This window comes from Centropristis striata, chromosome 4 (genome assembly GCF_030273125.1).
Source record: "Centropristis striata isolate RG_2023a ecotype Rhode Island chromosome 4, C.striata_1.0, whole genome shotgun sequence".
Lineage (NCBI taxonomy): Eukaryota > Metazoa > Chordata > Actinopteri > Perciformes > Serranidae > Centropristis > Centropristis striata.
This window is the reverse complement of record NC_081520.1, coordinates 16,422,432-16,440,335: the sequence shown is the minus strand read 5'-3', so window position 1 is coordinate 16,440,335 and position 17,904 is coordinate 16,422,432. Positions and strand designations below refer to the sequence as shown.

Below are 17,904 nucleotides of genomic sequence, written 5' to 3'. Positions count from 1 at the left end.
CGTGATTTTATCCGTGCGTGTCTGCCTTTTTCGTGCAACGTAAAGTATGACTCATTGTTGAATCACCTTCATCGCTTTCATGATGAGCCATAAGTTTCTGTTTTGAAACAAATGGAAACCCCTCTCAACTGTAAGGATAAAATAAAATATATATATAAAATATTTTGTAATAACTATACTGCCCTACAAAGTCCAACTGCAGTAACTACGCAAAAGGTAAAACTGAGAAAAACTGGTTTAAAGTTTTTTTTAATGTTTTGCACAAAAGAGTGCAATAACTGTTGTTGTCATTTTTCAGCTTTTATATTTTGTTTTCAGTGAATAAACATTTTCAATTTGATTTTGTTATAAGTGTATTTAAAAGTGTTTAACTCTATTCAAATATGTGCATATTTTAGACTTAATATTATAAAGACATTTTAGTCTTAATATCATTTTATCTCACTTTTTTTTACTTCATCACTATCTAGATAATAATTTCCCTTTCAAATAAACTTATAATTTCTATAATTTCTATGTTTAAATTAGTTTTGAGTTGGATTTTGTGGTTTTTATATATTTATTTCTCTGAAATAAAGCAAAATTGAAATCTAAAACTTTGTCACAAGATGAACAGAAATCAAGGAGTTCAATTTTAGTTATAACTCAATTACGACTAAAAATATAGTTACTGCAGTTAGGCTTTGTAGGGCAGTATAGTAAGAATATCAATGTGCTGAATCAGCTGATACAACTAGGCAGCACTATTTGTTATTTAAATGGTGGAATGTAATCGAGTACATTTACTCAAGTACTGTCCTTAAGTATAATTTTGAGTTAAGTATTTGTATTATATGTAACTTTATACTTCTACTCCACTACATCTTAGAGGCAACTCTTGAACTTTTCAGGTCAAGATTTAACATAAAATATGTTAAATTTGAAGTGATTACACATTTTTATAAATAAAACCTCATAACGTCATAAAAAAATACTTAAAATGACCCTTAACTATGCACTGTAAAAAAAAACCTTGTTGTTTTTTAGGTAAAAAACTGGCAGCTGTGGTTGCCAGAACTTTTTCTAATATTACGGTAAAATGAAATTAGCACTGATGATTTCCCATTTAGGATTGCCATTTTATTCAATATTTTACCGTAAAAAATAAAAAGTTTTTCCATCAAAAGAATTGTTGTTTTGCCATATAATTGACAAGAAAATGCTTTATAAATGCCGCATGAATTAAAGATTTTACCATTAAATATTACAGTATATTTTTGTTAGAGATATGGTGTTTCGTACATTTAACAGTGAGAAAAAGTATTTTTACAAAAAAATAAATGCAAAAATGATGGCTTGTAAATTAAAGTATTTTTTTTGCTACAATCACAGTGCCAGTGTATTTTACAGTGGAGTGATGTATTTAAAAAAAAAAAAAGTAAAAAATAATGTTTTGGCTGATATATACATTTACAGTGTTTCATTGTTACTGAAACTGAATTAACCCATTTATCATTTTACAGTGATTATAAAATCTACAGACATTTTTTACAGTGTGAGAGAATGAAAGTATTTCTTACATAAAAGCTTCAATACAAATAAACTAACAATATATTTAGAATATATAAAACAATCTGAGTGGGGCCAATCTGCATAAGTGCTTTTACTTTTGATACTGTGAGTAGATTTTGATTGTGATACTTTTTACTTAAGTAAGTTTTGAATGCAGGATTTTTACTTGTAGTGGAGTAATTTCGCAGTGTGGTATTATATTTCACTTAAGTAAAGGATCTGAACCCTTTTCCACCCCTGGTTATTTAATATAAAATACAGGACAACCACAAGGCTTTACCTAGTGGTGAAAGAAATTGGGGAGACTGGGGTGATCGTAACATCTCACTAATCAGAAATGAGACAGAATATTAATATTATATGTCTTCATATATTATTAAAGAAGGCCTATTAATAATCTACATCTGAAAAGTAGCATAAGCTGTAAGAAAAATGAAGTAAAGTAAAAAAAGTTAAATGTTTTTTCTTCTGAGAATTAGTGTAGAAGTATACATTTACATAAAATTGAATTTCTAAGTAAAATCCTGCAAAATTATAATTCTATATTACTTGCAAAACAACCCTGAAAAATTAAATAAATAGATTATTAAGGAAAAGAAAACCAGCCTTAATTATCTGATAACCAAGTATACACAACCTTAAAATAATATTAATAAAATAATTAGATGATTAATTGATCAGTACATAATTCATCTTCAACTATTTCATAATCAAGTACTTTTCAAGAAATGAAACCAAAAAAAGTTATTTTAGTTTCTCAAATGTGAATATTTGCTGGTTTTTCTTTGTCTTATATTGAATAACAATTATACAGTACTATCGATCTGTCTGTAGAGATGAAAAGACGACACATCCATATGGAAGTTGTGAGTTTATTGATGTGTATCCCCCCTGTAACCATAAATCTGTTTCCATTGGTGTCAATCATTTTTTTAAATCACTAATATGCATATTATATTAGTTCCCAGTCCCTTCCCACAATCAAGCAGGCAGTTACAAGATTGAAGCCGTTTGGGTGCATAGTGAGACAGTCGCATACAGAGATACTGTCACAGGAAGAGGAAAAAATAGAAAACAAGAAAACAAACTTAAAAATATATATCATATCATTTCATATAAGAACAATGCACACCACAGGTAATCCTCCGGAAAAAAGCCATGATTGCAACATCAACTATACAGGCATACAAAGACAATACTAAGAGAGAGAGAGAAAAGAGGATTCTAGGATTCAGTTTACTTGTTTGTGTCATTCTCTACCTGTAAAAATACACAAGTTAGGTTTTTTTTTCTCAGAAACCAGCTCTCCAAGCCTTGTCTTTCTGTGTGTCTCTGTCTGCCTGCACAGCCCTCCAGCTCCGAGTTGTCTTCAACTGGCTTTGATCCAGGGCCGGCTCAAGCTATCTCAGTACCCAAAGCCCAAAATCCAGAGAGCAAAATTTGTTAAGCTTCCCTCCAAAACCTAAAAAAAACTTTGAGTATCCACCAAATTACTTGTAATGATCTCCAGGTTTGGTATATTCAGGTTGAGAAATAACCTATTTGGCATTTGTTGCAATCCTAAAAATGAGACATAGCACCCCCAAATCCACCAAATTTGATACATTTTCACTTAATTTGGATGCCCTCTGGTGGCAGATGGGCTTACGCTGTATGCCGGCCCTGTTTTTTGATCTACCAGACTGTTATATGCTTTATGACCAGCAAAGCAAACAGTTGCTCCAAAAAACAAACAAACGTGTGTACATCATCCCCAAAATTTTGCTTCAAAATAGGTTTCCTGGTACTTGGTTTTTGCTTCGGGTAATTTGTGCAAAATAACAATAAACAAAAAAAACAACAACAACACTTGTTTGTCAGTTTGTAGCATGTCATCGGTCGCTGTCACAATGTTTGTGACAGTGCATTAAAATCAAAGCCACATAGGAACCTGTCAAGGACATAGTATGGAAAAAAAAGCTTCCAAGATACATTCAACTATGTAACACATCAATAGGTATGATTAATCTATCGATTTAAGCTGTTTCCCTATTGATTAAACATGTGTTTGTGTGTGTAGGAGGGGATATATCATGACATTCACTTAGTAAGGGTTCAGAGTAGGTTTGTGTTGATGTGTTTGAGCTGGGGGTCTGTGCACACCTTCCCCTTCCCCGACTCTTTCTCACAGTGTGCCTGCAAACACAACTCATGCCCACTAAGCTAAGAACCCTAAACCCACTCATAACCTCTTCCCTGGGAGAAAAAAAAGGTGGAATAAAAACATCTATTCTTATATATATTTAAACTGTATATGTATATTTTGTCTGTTTATCATAACAAAGAACAGAAAGTAAATAATTCATGATTTCATTTTTTTCTCATTTGTTGTTTCACTATACATTTTAATTGGTACAAAGAACCTTCATATACAAGCAATCTATTGAGAGGAAAAAACAACAAAATAAAACACCAATTCTTTTTGAGAAAACCGTCAGAAACTGCATGAATGACACTCGCATGATGGGAAACTTAAGTGTAGTGTCTGGTATGCCGGTTCGATGATGGCAGCTCAAAAACATTTAAATTTTTGCTTGATTTCACTTTTCAAAAAAAAAAAGAAAAAGAAAAAAAAGAAAATGTCTGAAGAAATGTTATACATCTTGATCTGAGATAGCTGTATTGATAATTACAGAGACATCTGCAGAATCACATTTTCCATAATGCAAAATGGCAGATACATCACCTTTTCAAAAGAAACATGATCAAAAAGAGCTCTATAGTACAATAGTAGCAGTAGTAGAAGTAGTAGCATTATTTAAGGATTGTTTTGAACAAACCAGTAAATGGAGTTTGGATGTATGCAAATGATTTTAACAATAGCATATGTTATTGGTCAGTAGTATGTTCCCCCTCGGTTGCCGTCCTCTGTCAGACTCTGCAGCGCCCCCTGTAGGCTCTGGTTAGATCTGCATCTGCTCCAGGTATTTGTAGGTGGGGTTTTCGTAGCCGTGGTTCTGCATCTTGCTGAGGTGGCGTTCCTCTGGTGTCAGCATGGGGTCAACCTGCGAGCCACACACACAACACACGTTACGGCTGAACTAAACAAGGCCAACATGCTGCGTGTGTCGTATGCAAAAGATGCAGGGACAATAATCTAATTTGCTTCGCATTCGCCCAATGCTCCATTTACATAACCCCTCATAATTTAATAGTAATGGAAATTCATTGGAGCCAGCAATGTTGTTTCCGATTAACTTTTATGATTGAAATGTCATTTACAGGCTGAGCAGATGACATTAACCTTGGCTGCAAAGAGTTGCCTGGTGGGCAACTACAGTAATTAGCATAATGTGCTAATTAATTGCCAAAAAAATGGAAAGGGTGATGATATTGCTTCTAGTTAACTATGAAAGGTGATCCAAGAGTCTTAATCCAAGTTTGTGATGTCCAGAAGTTCATCTATTACCATTGTAGGAGCCTAAATGCAGTTTTTTGTTGTTAACAGAATAATTGAAGTTCATAAGAAATAAGAATAATAATATTTACAATATGTACATGTTTTGATATTTACAATATATGTGGATGGATATATTTTTGTTTTGTGAAGACTGTACCTTTAATGTGTCACTCTCGCAAGTGTTTGGTAATGGTAATTTAGTAGGTAATGAGATTTGTGGTATCGTTTTTTGACCTCTCTCAGTATCTCTCCCCTCTATCTCTCTCCACTACTCTCTAATTTCGTGTATAGAACGCAAATTGTATTTCATTTTGAGACATTTTGTATTTTTCCTGCATTTTCTGAGTAAACATTGCAAGTTTACCAGCTGGTCTCTGTGTTTTTTTTGGATGTGGACACGGGGAAGAGTGGTACGAGCGTCAAACTGAGGCTTCATCTACAACCATGTTGCAGTCACATTTTCTTTCCTCATGAGAATAATGTTAAAATCAGGAAATGGTAGTCAACATAGAAAGGTCATCCTAATCTAATTTTGTTCAGATAATAAATCTGTAATTATTTTCTCTGGTATTTTGCTTGATAATGAGTGATAATGAGCTTGCTTCTGGTTAACTTAGAATGATGTCCTGAATTAATCTATTACCATGGTGAAATGACCTTTTTTCTTTTGCATTATATGCATTATTATGAAAAAAAGAATGGTAAAAATCAGGTAATGGCTATAAACATAACACAAAATAATTGATCTTATAATCTTAATCTATTTTTGTTTGGATGAAGTCTGCAACTGTTTTGATTTTGATTTTCTCCTGTATTTTACTTGTTAATGAGCTAATTACATAAATTCCCCAACATTAAACTCTTAACAAGCAAGTTGAAATTCAGCCACGAAACAAACAAACAAACATAGACAGTAAACACAGAGATTCAAGAGTAACAATAATGCTATGTGTGAGGATTTTTGCCTAGTTTTTACATAGTTTATATTAATTAGCCCCATGAGCAAAAGTTGCATGACTGCACTATGGTAACAGATGCATTTGTGGACATCACAAACATGCACTTAAGTTAACTAGAGGCAATGTTATAGCCATTTCCAGTTCTCACCAGTTAATTAGCACATTATGTTAATTACTGTCATTTCCCAACCTGAAGTTGTGAAGTTGAAATTCATCCACCAGGCCAAACAAACATAGATGTAGACTAAAACCATAAAGTAAGATTTATTCTAAGATTTCTATGTTGAATAACATGCCAAAAATAATGATTATTTCTCTTTCTTTATTTCTTTTTACTTAATGTCTGCTAATTATGCTCATGAGCAAATGTTACATGTCTGCACCATGGTAATAGATGCATTTCTGGACATCACAAACAAGTTAACTAGAAGCTAAATAATGCCTTTGATAGTTTTTGGCAATTAATTAGTTCATTATGCGAATAACTGTGATTGCCCAACATGCAACTCTCAGCGAACAAGTTTAATCTCATCTGCTAAGCCTATTTTAATCGTAAATGTTCATAACAAACAACATGTATGTGTTTAATATAGGCCATATACACTGTAAAATATGTCTGTAGATTTTATGGTGAAAAACTGCTAAACCATGACAGTAAAAGACCGTAAAATGATAAATGGGTTAATTCTGTTTCAGTAACAATGAAACACCGTAAATGTATATATCAGATTATATATTCAATTTTTTTTTTTTGAAAAGTACATTATTCTACTGTAAAATACTCTAGCACTGTGTTTGTAACAAAAATATGTTACTGTAATATATATACTAGCATCACTGTAATTTTTGCATTTATTTTTTGTAAAATATACTTTTTCTAACTTAACACCATATCTCCAACAAAAATATACTTTATATTTAATGGTAAAATCTTAATTTATGCAGCATTTATAGTATAGTAAATATTTCCTTGTCAATCATATGGCAAAACAGCATTTCTTTTGATGGAAAAACTTTTTATTTACACGGTAAAAAATTGGAATAAAATGGCAATCTTAGACGTGAAATCAACAGTGCCAATATCTTTTTACCATAATATATAAAAAAGTTCTACTGTATTTATTGCGGTAAAGTTCTGGCAACCAGCTGCTGTTTTTTTACCGTTAAAACAACAGTTGTTTTCTTTCTTACAGTGTAGGGGTTTCCAGTTGACTATAATCTAAATCTGACACTTGGAATAAGATAGGTTTCAGTTCACACCCTCTGCACAAATCCCCACACACTGCTGCAAATAACAGGTGGCTTACCTCCACGATGCCGTGACTGATGGTGCCGTATTGCCTCTTCCTCAAAAGCACCAGACTGATCACAATAACAGTTGCTATGGCCACGGCGATCACCAGCAGGCCAATCAGTGCGCTGCTCCCAAAGCTGAAGTCCTCTCCCAGGGGGCGGTAGGACTCCTGGCAGGTAAGAACAAGTGAGAGGAACACAGTCAGCTGATTTTCTTATGCAGAAGACACATTCAAATTGTTGTTGTCTTGCTGTTGTATGGAGATTTCTAATAACGCTCATCCAGCCATCTAAAATTATACACAAAATCCTATTCTCATATTCTTAATTTCCATTATGACCAATGATCATGACAACATTAATAACCACATCTGACATTTGCGATATGAAAAACAACGCTGTGTAGTTCACTTTGATAGCAACAGGGGTTGCTAAGGCACAACTAGAGCCCGACCAATGGGATTTTTAAGACTGATAGTGATTTTAAAGGGGAAAAAAATTATTACTGATATGCCGGCTGAAATAGTGAATTGTTTTTGATGAAAATAGACCTTTTCTATGTTGCACTGATACATAAACTGTATCAGAGTCAATGAATTCTAGAAAATGAAAACTGAGGGAATAAAGATACTTTTCTACAAAGATACTTATCTACAAATCACTTAAAGCACCGTTTTCTGCAAATTAAAAACATTTTTTTTTTTTTTTTACTGTTCTAGGCTGCTGCCTGCTACTCTAACACACACGTTTTGTGCTGAATTATCTATCTACTGTAAATGTATTTCCCAAACTCTTTTAGATATTTTCAAGCAGGTTAGAAAACCCAAGAAGTTCAAGATTGCAACCTTTAAAATGTTATTAGCGGGCAGAATAATACTCCTTAACTGGAAAAACAAAAACAGTTAAATTGTCTGGTTGAGAAATTACATAAAGCACTGAAAAGTAGAGAAACTTTGGTTTATGTAACATGGCTCACATTGCCACAAATTTGAGATTGTGTCAAACTTTCCTGGACTGCACATTTAAACCTCCACACATGTAACATGCAGACCTACAGCCATGGTCACAATTAACTTATAAGCAAACTTTTTTTTTTCTTTGTGTGTGTTTTTGTTTGATTTAAATAATTTCTCATTTGTTTTTCGACTCTTCACCCCTTTGTTTGTAGAATACAGAAATGTTATTTACATTGAACTTGTGAAATATAGACACATGTATGCTGATACTAAAAGTTACAGATATGTCTTGATAGGCCATAAATTGATCAACTCTAGAAACAACCATCTGTGCTTAGTCAGACTCACAGTGTTTGTAATGATTTTGTAAATCTGACATGGTTTTTTTCCAGCTGTATGCTCACACTCCTTACCCCGATCAATATTTTTATTTACTAGAATAATGTTCCCAAATACCTACAGGGGTAGCGGTGAGTAAATTGTATCATGATCAATAGACATAATGGAAAGACATAAGATTAGCACCCTGGTTGACACATGTACGAATTTCTCTTTTAATTAATTTAGAAGGAAAAATAATAGAAAACAACTAATTTGTGTTGAAAGAAATTTGATTGTTCTGCCCTGCAGGTAAATTGATTTCAACTTTGCCAAGCATAGAGAGTAAAAATATCCCTTTAGAGATTAGTCTTCCTCAGAGTAGCTATAAAATGGTGCGATGAAATAACTGGAGGAAAATTAACCCTTTATTGTCATGTTATTTAATAAAACCACAGTAAAGCAGAGATAATATTCCTTTTGGCGGACGATCTGTAAGACATGATTGACTCGTGATCGTGTGTACACATGCATGAAATGTGTCTTTGTGGAAGATTGTGTAATATCTTTGCCAATTCAGTATAAACACACAACCACAGTCACCTACACTCATCTTCACAATTTAACCTGGCACATATGACACAAACTAATCATATGTAGACAGCCACTGGGGATTTTTTTCTTACTGCTCATTCTCACACATAAACTGAGCACACTCAGCTTGTGTGGATTCACATTCATCATATCACTGAGATTTTCAATGTGTACATTCAGATACAATCACATAACAAACATGCACCCATGCAGAAATAACCAAAACATATTGAACAAAAACAAGAGAGGGGATTTGGGATCTGTTCCAAAGCTGTGTTTTTTTATTATATTTTTTTATTATTCAGCTGCAGAACTGGTATCTTTGCACCCCCACACTCCCTCCTTCTTTCATCTTCTCCCCACTACTGATAACTACAGTTCCCCAAAGAGCCCTGTGGAGGGCACCGCTATACTCACCAGCTCATCATCATGCATAACGCTGACTCTCTCTGCACTGTAAACCACTTCTTTAACATCCAGAGACTCATCAATCACCTGTCAACACAGACAGGGGAGCCCAGGTTACACTCACCACAATGTGTGTGTGAGATTGTATGCGTGTGTGAGATAGATAGGGAGAGAAAGAGAGAGATAGGCAGGTGGAAAGTGAGAGGGCGTGAATGTGCAGCGAAGTAAACTGTAAAGATTATCTGTGTTTAGGTGATGATACACTCGGAGCTGTCTTGTACGGACTGGAAGGAGAGAGGGAGGGGGTTTGCAAGCATCAACAACAGACTCTCTTTTAGGCACACAGTTAAATGTCTTTCTAAACAGACTGTCAGCCACTCATTACCGAGAGCTCTAAAGAAGAAGCGCTGTGAGTGGAAGTGGGTGTGTTCAGGAGGCAGATACAAAATCTGCTGTTCGTAGAGACAGAGCAGTCCAGAGTCTGTTTCCCACAAAGAAATAATCACTGTAGACATTTTAGGTGTTTTGTTATTTTAAAACCTCAGATTGCTCCGTCTTAGAAAACTGTCACTTCCAAAAAAAGAAACATGCATGCATTCAAAAAACTTGCATGAGTCATATTCACACGCACAAATACACAGCTTTGCAGTTGGTGTTGGATTAGCATGCGAAACACAGCACAGATTCTGCAGCCAGGCAATCGTTTGAAAATCCATGAGGAGGAATGGTGTGTCTGGCAAAGAAAAGTAACATGCGATGACTGCCGAACAAAGTGTGGAGTTGATCTGAATGAGGGTCGGTTGGCAGAGGCCGAAGAGAGACACGCACATAGCCCAGTGTGAGATAGTTGTAACTATGACAACATAGTTACTGGGATAATCTGACTCGTTAACAGCTGAACTTAAGAGAGCTATGTGAAAGTGCTGCATGTACTCATTAGATTCAATCATTAGCTCAGTTGCCTCGGCCTGAGGTCGTGGGAATGAAATTAAGCCGTTGTCTGTTACAGGATATTTAACACAATTCAATATCTTTACATTATTTCTCCTGCTTTAACAATGCTGCTCTCAGTTCACGTGTTGAGCAAGTTAGAAAAGCTTTGAGGCACAAACAGGACGATGAAAGTGACAGCGAAGCTCTTACCACATTGTCGCTGATCTTGGGCTTGCTGTTGATGATTCTCTCCTCAGCACCTATCAGACCGTCTAAACCAGACATGGCGGAGCCTGCAGGGGGTGAAGGAGCACAGTCAATAACAGCAGAGCAGCACAAACAAACAAATAAACAACCAAACAAACAAGGATGGTGGTATTGATGGCAGACAGCTGCACATAGATATCCAGCTCTTCTCCTGGCGTCAGTCTCCTCAGTGCACTGGTGACAACAAAGCCCTTTCTTCCATTCAGCACAGTGTGAGCACTGTGACGCCAACATGACACTGACCATACATTCTCCACAAAGGCCCTCTCAAAATAGTGTTTTGCACATAGCTTACACTGACTCATTAAAAAAACCTTTCTTAACTATTAGGAGTCATGGTCAAAACTCTGCATCACTGCTATTCATGTACAAATCCTTCATATTTCCATCAGATTTTAACATCATTATTTAAAAAAAAAACCTGTGGGTTTCAGTATAAGTGGCTAAAGCAAAAACTGGGCCAGAGTGTCAAATATGCATGTTAGACTGATGGTTTTGGAATAGGCATAGGATCTATTAATATACACACACCAGATATGCCATGAATAAATCAAGAACCGAGAGAAGAGAGAGCGAGCGAGGTAATGAGGGCAGGGTCCTTTCTGTGAGCGATGTACAGCAGCGATGAGTCCGGCATCGACTTATTGTCTGCTGCCAGGCGGTGCCAAACGCTTAAGATTAGTACAATTGCCTTTGGATTAAGAGAGGAACAATGATGTGTGTTTACGAGCCTCACTCAGCAGGAGTGACGTGTGAAACTCTGGCAGGTTATCAGATGGTACTGCTGGGTGCACAGCTAGCCACAATAACACACACACACACACAGCACAACAGGAGTGACCTCTATGGGAGCACTGCAATGTGACCTCTCATCTGCATGGATTTGGAAAAGTGCTGAACAGTTACTCCATAAATCAATTAGTCAAATGACACAAAGCAAATTATTTATTTATTTAGAAAATGTGGCAAATTTTCACTGTCTTTTTTTCAACAGCAGAGGGACAAAGTGAATAAGATTGGGATGTTGTGCACCCTCATACCCCCCCACACAAAAAAATAAATCAATATATAATTTAGATTCAACAATAAGTGGAAGGTGTCTTTGTGTTCACTGGGTAGGATCACAAGGTTAAGCCCGAATCAGACAACACAGGTGACGTAATGGCGTCCCTGTCTCAGGTCCTGGAGGATAAATTGGGCCAATTTAGATTGGGCTGTGGGTCAGCAGCGGAAACACTGAGCCTCAGACAGGGCCACTAAATCACACAGCTCCTGTCAGGAAAAAGGCGACTGATGAGGGGAATGAGTGTGCAGGAGGGGAAATAATTAAGCAAGGTGGTTTTGACGAATGTACGGAGGACGGGATGACAGCGAACACACGACTGAAGAGTCTCTCTGAGACGGGAGCTGGCTGGGTCCTATCTCTACTGCTCTACTATTCAGCATGAGGTGATAATCCTAGTATGATGAAAAGCATAACAGCAACTGAAATCCAACCACGCAGCCCATGTGAGTCATCAAAAAAAAGTAGAAAATTAACCACCAGATGGCTTCTGATAAAATAGAAATGGTGGGAGAGAGAGAGGATCCGAAATTACACCAAGAGGGAGAACAGTGGGACAAACTAGTAGATGGGAGATGAGGAGAAGGGGTGGGTGGGGCAGAAAAACAAGACGCAACAGAGGCACCAACCTTTCTTGAAGGCACGTGGGGAGTCTGATAGATCGCCTTGGCATTAGAAATGAGCAACAGAAAAAAAAGAACAGAAAAGGGGAAGGAAAGAAGAGAGTTAACTTAGGTGAGAAGAGAAAAGGCAGGATTATCAAGCTGTGTTAATTGATTAGGAAAAGAGTCCAGCAGGGAGGAGTCCGAAAATAAATTTACCAAACTCAAAAAAAGGAGCCATATCAAAATTGGCTGGCTTTGTCTGAGCCCTCTGGGGTGTTGGCATGTATATTAAATGTTCCTTGGGGATTTACTTGAAATTTGCCCTCCATCTTGCTGGAAGTGTTCCATCCATCACTTTTTTTCTCTCCTTGAGGACTCAATCTTTTGTTTGGCACAAATGTGACAAAGAAGAGAGCCATAACTGCGCATTTTTCCCTAAGCTTTTGGCTCCAGCTCGGCACCAAGCCTGAGGCTTTGTGCATTTATCTGAACTTCAGTAGTGCTGCGTTGAAGGCTAGGCCAAGGGGAGCTGTGCAGGCACAGATAAGTCCAAACCCAACACATTTCCATCTGCAAAATAACACATTGTAAACCTACTCTCCCTCACTGTGCAACAGTTCTGGTGTGCTTCGTCACCAATGTCCTTCAGAGAGACTTATGTGTATGGCCTATTGTTCTCCATACAGCCACAGTGTTCATGATGCTGCTTGTGACTGTGTCTGAGGCTGGAGCTGCTCACCCTCTGGTTCTGAACGGGACCCCAAGGATGTGACCTGGAAGGGCCTGTAGGGTTTTCCCTCGGACACTGGGACTTCCACGCTTTCCTCTGATGACACGGTGACATCTGGCTGTGATTCGGAGATAGACGACAGGAACTGGTCCATGTCAGCTTTCTGCTCCTGGAGTAACTCGTCTGGAAAAAAAGAGCAAATGACAGACTATGAGCCAGCCTGGCACACGCTAACACCTGTCAACCTGGGACATGGGAGCCATGTGCAAAACGAGAGTTTCACCAATTACTGTTAGCAGAGTCGCTGCTGCAAGAGACGTCTGTTCCCATTTCTGCTAACTACCAATTAGTATTTTTCTGAGAACTATTTTCCGTGTAAATCTGCACATCTCCCAACAGGATGCTGCATGGTGAAAGCTGTGACCCAGTTCTGTCACCGCACCCGCTCCACTTTAATCTGCGCTGCAACACCATGCTGTGGTTCCTTTAATGAACCAAAGGAAACAATAGAAAATAATAAAACATGCCGGACATTGCCTGTCTTAAATTGTACCACTGGAGATGAATACTTCCCAGTAACAGTTTCCAGCTTTAGATCTAATTGAAAAAATGAGAGCTGGTGTGCAGAGACCCTTAAGAACACGGAGCAGAATCTGTTATTTAATTCCCTTGCATAAATTCATGCTGAGGAAAAGACAATACTTCTCTCTGTGTCTCTGATAATTGGTTTACAGAGAGTACTAAAGAATGCTGCAGGTCTCCTATATTTGAGTTTCTTTTATTACAAAGAGAAGACTGTTTTTTTTGTCATTCTGCAACAGATACAAGCAAAAAAATAACTGCAGGTCAGAGGAAATGTGATGTATTGGCTTTATCTGTCGGGCACATGTGTGAATTCCATCACTGATTTCATTTCACTTAATTCTTATTACAGCACACCAAGCTCCCCGGGGGCTTCAGACCGAACAGGACTCACCAATTTCATCCTGAATCTCCTCGGCCACATAAGGTACTTTGTAGAGCAGAGATAGACTCTGGTTCATCCTCTCCTCAATCACACGCAGGTGCGTCATCACCTGGTGATGGAAAACAGACAAACAGGGTTTTTTATTCACAGTATTTTGGTTATTTCAAAAATAAAGGACAAAGTAATCTTGATTTTGATGAATGAATGTTATCATGCACACAGCTATAGTCATTAATGGAAAAAATTTGAATTTGTTTTATTAATGGATTAATTATTATGCCTTTAAAATGCCATAAAACAAGGATCATTTTAAGTTCCCAAAGCTCAAAGTGTTGTCTTCATGCTGCTTATTTTTGGCCTGAACAACAGTGAAGAACACAATCGCATTATATTTATAATGATATAAGATAGAGAAAAGCTGAAAATCCTTAATAAAATACTCATTAAATTGTTGATGAATGACTTTATGGCATATGACAAATCCATTAACTGAATAATCATTTGAACACTAATCCAGTGACAACTAATTACAGAGTGATTTGCCAACTATTAGTATAAAATCTTCATCCCAACAGTATTTATTCAAAAGCGAACATAAATGAACCAGAAAATACACCCTTATCCCCAAAAATCCCCTTGAAATTCTCTTGAGTTTATTGGTTTACTGCTGGGGTTGCAAGTTTTGTCACCTAATAGCATCACACAGATTACAGATCTGGCTTTCCTGAGATGTGCACAGAGAAATGGGGGAACACACGGTGCATACAGTGAGATAACGCATACAAGAAGATTGAAAATCATCCCCAGAAACAGGTACCAGCAGGAGGAAGAAAATACAAACCAAACAAAAAGATAAAGAAGAACAAAACAACACATACTATAGAGGAGACAGAAAATGATGAAGGAGAAGCAGATGAAGAATTGTGTGTAGAACCTTCATTTTGCAAACGACGCACATGGAAACTAGGGCATTCTGCGATATGAAAAAATATCCCACAGGAATTTTCATCCTCTAGGGGGGTCTGATGCAATGCTCTCCCTAAAGAAAATGTTGTACATTCCAAACTTAAATGCATCCATCTGGTGCATTTTGACAACAACATTTAGAGCAGTGGTTCCCAACCTTTTTCTTGAGGGACCCACATTTTTACTATTGTAAACTTTGGCAACCCCCCATTGTCCATTGCATCTATGAAGCCAAACTCAATGTGACTTTCATGGTACCCTCTCTTTTTCTTTTTGAGATTTTCAGCATTTTCGTCTCCTTGACGCTTGGTGAGGTTACCGCTAGGTGAGGTTACCGCTAGGTGAGGCTACCGCTAGGTGAGGTTACTGACAGGTGAGGTTAACGTTAAGGGGGGGTTAGCGCTATGAGGTTACCTGTGTTTACTGCAGGAGGGATGTTACACATTTCCTTATTCTTGCGTATAGCTTTTATTTTTAAACTTTTCTATAGTGATTTTTCTATTTAAATAAATGAATAAACATTTAATGTAGCCCTTATTTAGTTGTTTTTGTCCCAGTAATGAATTAAATGCTGACTCATCTATATTTAACACATTGGATTTATTACACCCCTTAAAATCAAGAGGGCTTCGCGACCCCCCATGGATCTTTGGCGCCCCCCCTGTTGGGAATCACTGATTTAGAGGATATATCTATGAAGACATTTTTGGTCTTGGAAACAATTTATTCATGAACACATTCGTTGTACATGCAATGCATAGATGGAAATGGAGATGGAAAGTTTCCATGAGAGGATCCTCCCACATCAAGTGGACGTCTCCAACATGCAGGGTTGAATCCCCATGAAGACTGCACAGACCCCAACCAGTGAGAAGTGTCAAAACAATATACATTTTTGGGCTCATTATGAAATTGAACCTTGCACATTTGACTGTAGAATTGCACATATATAAAGCAGCAAACAAGTTAATTTGCCTAATGCTGGGCTTACACCAACAGATTTCCCCAGTCCCAGAGTAAAAGCTGAAAGTCTTTAGTAAATCTGGAGTTTTACTGGAGTCACGGCGCTCCCGTCATCTCCATGGTTAAGTTTAAGGTAGTAATCTGCTCTGTTTCATATCAGTCTTTTCCTAGTCTTGGGTTTGTAACATATCAAACGTGTTTGATATTATCTCAAGTCTCAGTGACGTAACACAATAACCAACCAATAGATGAGCGGGGGAAAGGTCCCCGGTTCCAGACCGGCCAGTAAAACCACTTCCACAGGAAAAAGGAACATCACAATAATGCCTCAATAAAAATATAGTGATGCCATATATTTACGGCCACAAGCGGGATTTTTGGGGGCGCTGTTTCTTAGTAAAGCGAACAGTAAGGAGACCCAGTTAAAATGTATAAATAAATATATAACCTACATAAATAAGTAATATATAAACGATGATTAATGTATGATTAACCAAATGAAAGTTGATAGAGCGGATATATGTAGTTATTATATATTATATTATTATAATTAAATAGGACATACATGTATATAATGAATTCATTTCTACATGTTCCTTTCCTTTATTCTTTCTTATATCTATTTTTACTCTAAAATAGTCAACTTTTCATGTCAGACAAACAGAAACCCTTTTTCAGCTTTGTGAGGGGCATTTTGTGGCGTCTTCTCCTCTTCTTTTACACACTAGAGCTCCTCCATTCTGTAAGTTTTTACTAAGAGCATGATGGAAAAAACTGCTAAAAGAAGTTTTAGTCTTGTAAATAGTTACCCTGAAAGATTGACAGTCTGTACACTCTAAACACTTGTCTTTAGATGTGAGCAGGTGAGACACGATAGTTTTCTGGGAGTCTTTTCCAAATCTTTTCAAAGTCTTCTGATGTATAGGTAGCATTACTTGACGTTGCATATCCTGCGATGTGACTATTGCACATGCGCACATTGCAATGTCAATACTGAAACTATATACTACAGTGCAGAACTAATGGAAACAAGTGCAAATCTGAATATACCCTTTCTTGATTAATCTGTGCAACCAAGAAACAGACTGTAAAATGTCATAAATGTGATAAATGACTTAACAGTGTGCAATTGAGGACAGATCAGCTCACTGTTCTCTTCCCAGAATCCCAGAATGTAAATGTTCTTAAGGGAGAGAGTCGTTCACGTTCACAAATGTAAACAGAACTGTCAGAAATGTGCTTTCAGCTGGAGAGCATATTTTCTTGAGAAGAACCCAGACTCGCTCACAGCCAGCCAACTTGCAGACATAAAACAAGTTGCTGCATGTAATATTCAAATCAGTCCTGCAGCTCTGAACCAACTTGACAGGATCGTCTGCCTGTCAGCAACAATGATCACCAAAACATCACACTTTGAAACAACAAACTACTTTGATCGAACGATACAAAACTTCCAAAAAATTCTCCAGTTGGTTTTACGTTTTCTACCAGCAATATGATGTTTTCAGAGGAGAAATATTTTCACATTTCAGCTGCCAAAGCGGTTGGCAGAATATGAAAAACTACCAGTCACTGACAGAGCTGACCAGCTCTTGGCAGGTAACTGGTGTTTATTTCCCTCTATGATGATTGACTGTTTTAATCTCCCAACACATGGCTGCAGTGCATCACAGCCAGCAACAGATGGCAATAATGCACCTTTCCTTTTAAAAGGCATGATGCAGCCCCTGTGGCACCTTCCTGTCGATGTTTGACAAACAATCCTCATTATGAAGATTACATGTCCCAGTGTAGGAGTCAAGATTTCAATGCATCAGGAAACCTCTCCAATGCTAGACAGGTGAGGCTTTTATCAGAAAAAACAATAATCTTGATCTCAGAAAGTCACATAA

The 17,904-nt window shown here is 37.1% G+C and overlaps 1 protein-coding gene across 4 annotated transcripts in view; it reads right to left on the bottom strand.

The window, feature by feature from the left end:
* Positions 1-2,409: 2,409 nt before the first annotated feature.
* Positions 2,410-17,904, bottom strand: part of aplp2 (amyloid beta (A4) precursor-like protein 2) — a 69,298-nt gene continuing 53,803 nt past the window's right edge. The window contains exons 12-18 of one of the 4 annotated variants that reach the window (XM_059330709.1): positions 14,093-14,192; positions 13,126-13,299; positions 12,411-12,446; positions 10,662-10,744; positions 9,528-9,605; positions 7,257-7,412; positions 2,410-4,595 (exon numbers count right to left, since the gene is read on the bottom strand). In XM_059330709.1, the coding sequence (XP_059186692.1) occupies positions 4,494-4,595; positions 7,257-7,412; positions 9,528-9,605; positions 10,662-10,744; positions 12,411-12,446; positions 13,126-13,299; positions 14,093-14,192 (729 nt within the window). In that variant the 3' untranslated portion in view covers positions 2,410-4,493. The remainder of the gene's footprint in view (positions 4,596-7,256; positions 7,413-9,527; positions 9,606-10,661; positions 10,745-12,410; positions 12,447-13,125; positions 13,300-14,092; positions 14,193-17,904) is intronic. The other 3 variants (XM_059330711.1, XM_059330710.1, XM_059330712.1) reach the window with 3 other exon arrangements.